The sequence below is a fragment of the Vicia villosa genome, linkage group LG2 (genome assembly GCF_029867415.1).
Source record: "Vicia villosa cultivar HV-30 ecotype Madison, WI linkage group LG2, Vvil1.0, whole genome shotgun sequence".
NCBI lineage: Eukaryota > Viridiplantae > Streptophyta > Magnoliopsida > Fabales > Fabaceae > Vicia > Vicia villosa.
This window is the reverse complement of record NC_081181.1, coordinates 218,643,755-218,646,918: the sequence shown is the minus strand read 5'-3', so window position 1 is coordinate 218,646,918 and position 3,164 is coordinate 218,643,755. Positions and strand designations below refer to the sequence as shown.

At 34.8% G+C, this 3,164-nt stretch overlaps 1 protein-coding gene across 1 annotated transcript; it reads left to right on the top strand.

Moving 5' to 3' along the window:
* Positions 1–884: 884 nt before the first annotated feature.
* LOC131653958 (E3 ubiquitin-protein ligase RDUF2-like) lies at positions 885–2,876 on the top strand. The gene has a single exon (XM_058924310.1). The coding sequence runs from the start codon at positions 1,031–1,033 to the stop codon at positions 2,099–2,101; it is 1,071 nt and encodes a 356-aa protein (XP_058780293.1). The 5' UTR covers positions 885–1,030; the 3' UTR covers positions 2,102–2,876.
* Positions 2,877–3,164: the final 288 nt, after the last annotated feature.

The window sequence follows — 3,164 nt, the reverse complement described above, 5'->3', positions numbered from 1 at the left end:
AATTAAGATGTAAAATTATGAATATTAAATTATAAAAATATATATAATTTTCATTTAAAATATTGCTTTAGAAATTTATAGAAACAAATATTGTCCGAAAATATAAGTTAGTAAATATTAGACAAAATATATTCATAATCATTTTTCATTTTTCATGTAAAAAAATTTCTTTTTTTGGGCAAAAAAATCTCTTGATTCTTTGAATAATGACAAAATCATTTATTAATGTTTTAAAAAGGTAAATAACAATGAATTATCTAAATATGACACTTCTGTCAAAAAAAAATCTAAATATGACACTTGTCTTATTTATCTTATCCTCCCTCCATCGTCACTATTTCCATTTCAACTTTCAAAATTGACGTCTTGATCTCCATTGTACTATATCATCATTCCATTGTTTAAGGTCCATTATCAACTGCTAATATTTAATTAGCTCTAGTTAACCCTAATCATCACTTAATCGTGGGTCCATTATCAACTACTAATATTTAATTAACTCTAGTTAATTCTAATCATCCCTTAAGCCTGCCTGATCCTAATTCCAACTTGGTCCCATTATTTATTTTTAAAATTTCCTTATCCAATTATTGAAATTCAATCAATTTAAATTTATATAATTATAAATACTATATAAAAATAGAAATTGCCATGTAGTAGGATTTCCTTTCCTTATTCAATTATTGAAATTCAATAAGTCAGAATTTAATCAATTATAAATATAAAACTATAAAATAGAAATTGCCATGTATTAGTAGTAGTATTTCCTTATTCAATTATTAAAATCCAATCAAATTAGAATTTAATTAATTGTAAATAGAAATAGCATAAAAATAGAAATTGCCATGTACTTTCCAGCAGAGACACAGTACACTAGAGTATTGTTCTGTAGTTGAAAAACGCGTAGTTAAAATTTTCTTCTTTCCCTAACCCCTTATATCAACCTTTCTCTCTTTATCGTTCCTCTCACAACTAAAACCAAAAAAAAAAAAACTTCATTTCTATCCGAGTCAACTCATTCTGAAACTAAATGAACTCGGACACGCTTCCCTCCTCCACGGCGTCGTTTTGGTGCTATAGCTGCACGCGTTTCGTTCACCTTTTGGATCACAATGACGTCGTTTGTCCCCACTGCACAAGCGGTTTTGTGGAAGAGATTCACGCCGGTAACTCTCCGGCTGTTTCCTTGTTCGCAGACGGAATCCATTCTTCCAGGAGACAAACCTCCCGCCGGAGACGTCGTAACGCTGGCAACAGATCGCCTTTCAATCCTGTAATCGTGCTTCGCGGACCTAGAGAGGACAACGGCGGTAGCGGCGGCGGTGAAAGTGAGGGGAGTAGCTTTGAATTGTATTATGAAGACGGCAATGGCGCCGATCTACGTCCGCTTCCGCCTAATATGTCGGAGTTATTGCTTGGTTCCGGCTTCGATCGATTGCTCGAGCAATTCTCTCAGATCGAAATCAACGGTTTCGGTAGGGCGGAGAATCCACCGGCGTCAAAGGCGGCGATAGAGTCAATACCAACGGTGGACATCACCGACGCAGAGGTGGAAGAAGAAACGCACTGTGCGGTTTGCAAAGAAGCATTCGAGCTTGGTTCAGAGGCGCGTAAGATGCCGTGCAAGCATCTTTACCATTCCGATTGCATTCTCCCATGGCTTTCGATGCGAAACTCGTGCCCGGTCTGCCGCCACGAGTTACCTTCCGATCAAAACCTAAACCAAAACCCCTCGGAGAGTAGATTATCTGGCCAGACCGATGAAGAAGCGGTTGGATTGACGATATGGAGATTACCAGGAGGTGGATTCGCCGTCGGGAGATTCACCGGTGGTCGGAGAGCCGGTGAGATTCAGTTACCGGTTGTTTACACTGAGATGGACGGCGGTAATAACTCAAACGAAGATTCTAGAAGCGTCTCTTTGGCAGTAGGAAGCAATAGAGTTAGAGAGAGACGTGGAATTCGCAGAATTTTTCGTAATTTTTTATCGTTTTTTGGTTCCGTTAATTTAAACCGTAGCCGTAGCGTTTCTGGTTCTGGTTCTGGTTCATTTTTTAGTAGAAGTTCACGGAGAAGAAGCAGAACTTGGGTAACGGAATAATTATTTGGTTACTGTTGAGATGAAGTTATGTTTGAAAAGCAATTAAATTAAATTATTCGTTTAGTGTAAAATTAATCAATGATTTAGTTGATTCGTTTTGTAAGAATTCCCTTAAGATTGCTAATGCAATACAGAATTATCCAATTTGCAATGCAACTAGTTAATGATTATTGTTGGCGTTTGTTTGTTGGGTTGGTGGGTAAATGATGATGATACATTGACACTCCATAAAGCATGCGTTTCATGATTTTGTCCATCCTCTCTGTCTATGTTTATTTTAACGCCTACTTGCGTAATTATGGACATAGTGGTTGCTAAAAGATAAAGGCTGTTTTGTTTTCCATGTTGCTTTGGCTTTTAGCTTTACTCTTTTGGTTTTTGATAGGTATGGTGGAGCAAAATTTATGCCCATACCGCTAGCAGTGAAGTTAAGTGCTACTTGACTAGTTCGTGTCTTGGTTGCAACAAGGGGGTCTCTTTGAGTTTTAGTCAGTCGTTGTAACCGTGTCTACTGTAGACATACTATTAGTATGTTGAATACGTCTGAAAGGACTTGGCTAAACATTGTTCACTGATTGTTGTCTGGTCGTGTTGAATATGACAACTGTATTACACTTTAATTCGACTAATCAATTCATGAATTTTGGCATGTTTTGGTTAGGAGTTCAGCTGACTAAAGTTGAACACTTCCAAGTTCCAACCACTATAAACAAAATTTAATTTAATTACACAAATTGATATTTGATCATCTACGAAGAGCCTATTTGTTTTAACTTCAAAAAATTTATATATTTTTTTTATTATTTTCAAAAATAATTTAATAAAATAATTTTATATTATTAAAAACATTAAATTCATTTTTTATATCTTATCATCTAACATAAATATATATTATTTGAAATCACAAATTTTTATAAATAATTTTTTAAAAAAATATTTGAAATTTTTTTAGATTTGTCATGGGGTTTTGTATTCGGGAAATTTGGTGAATTTGAGGAAGATGCCTAAGAACAAAATTTAAAATTTTAGAAATAATTTTTAGCGTCAGTTTTTTCAACACTAA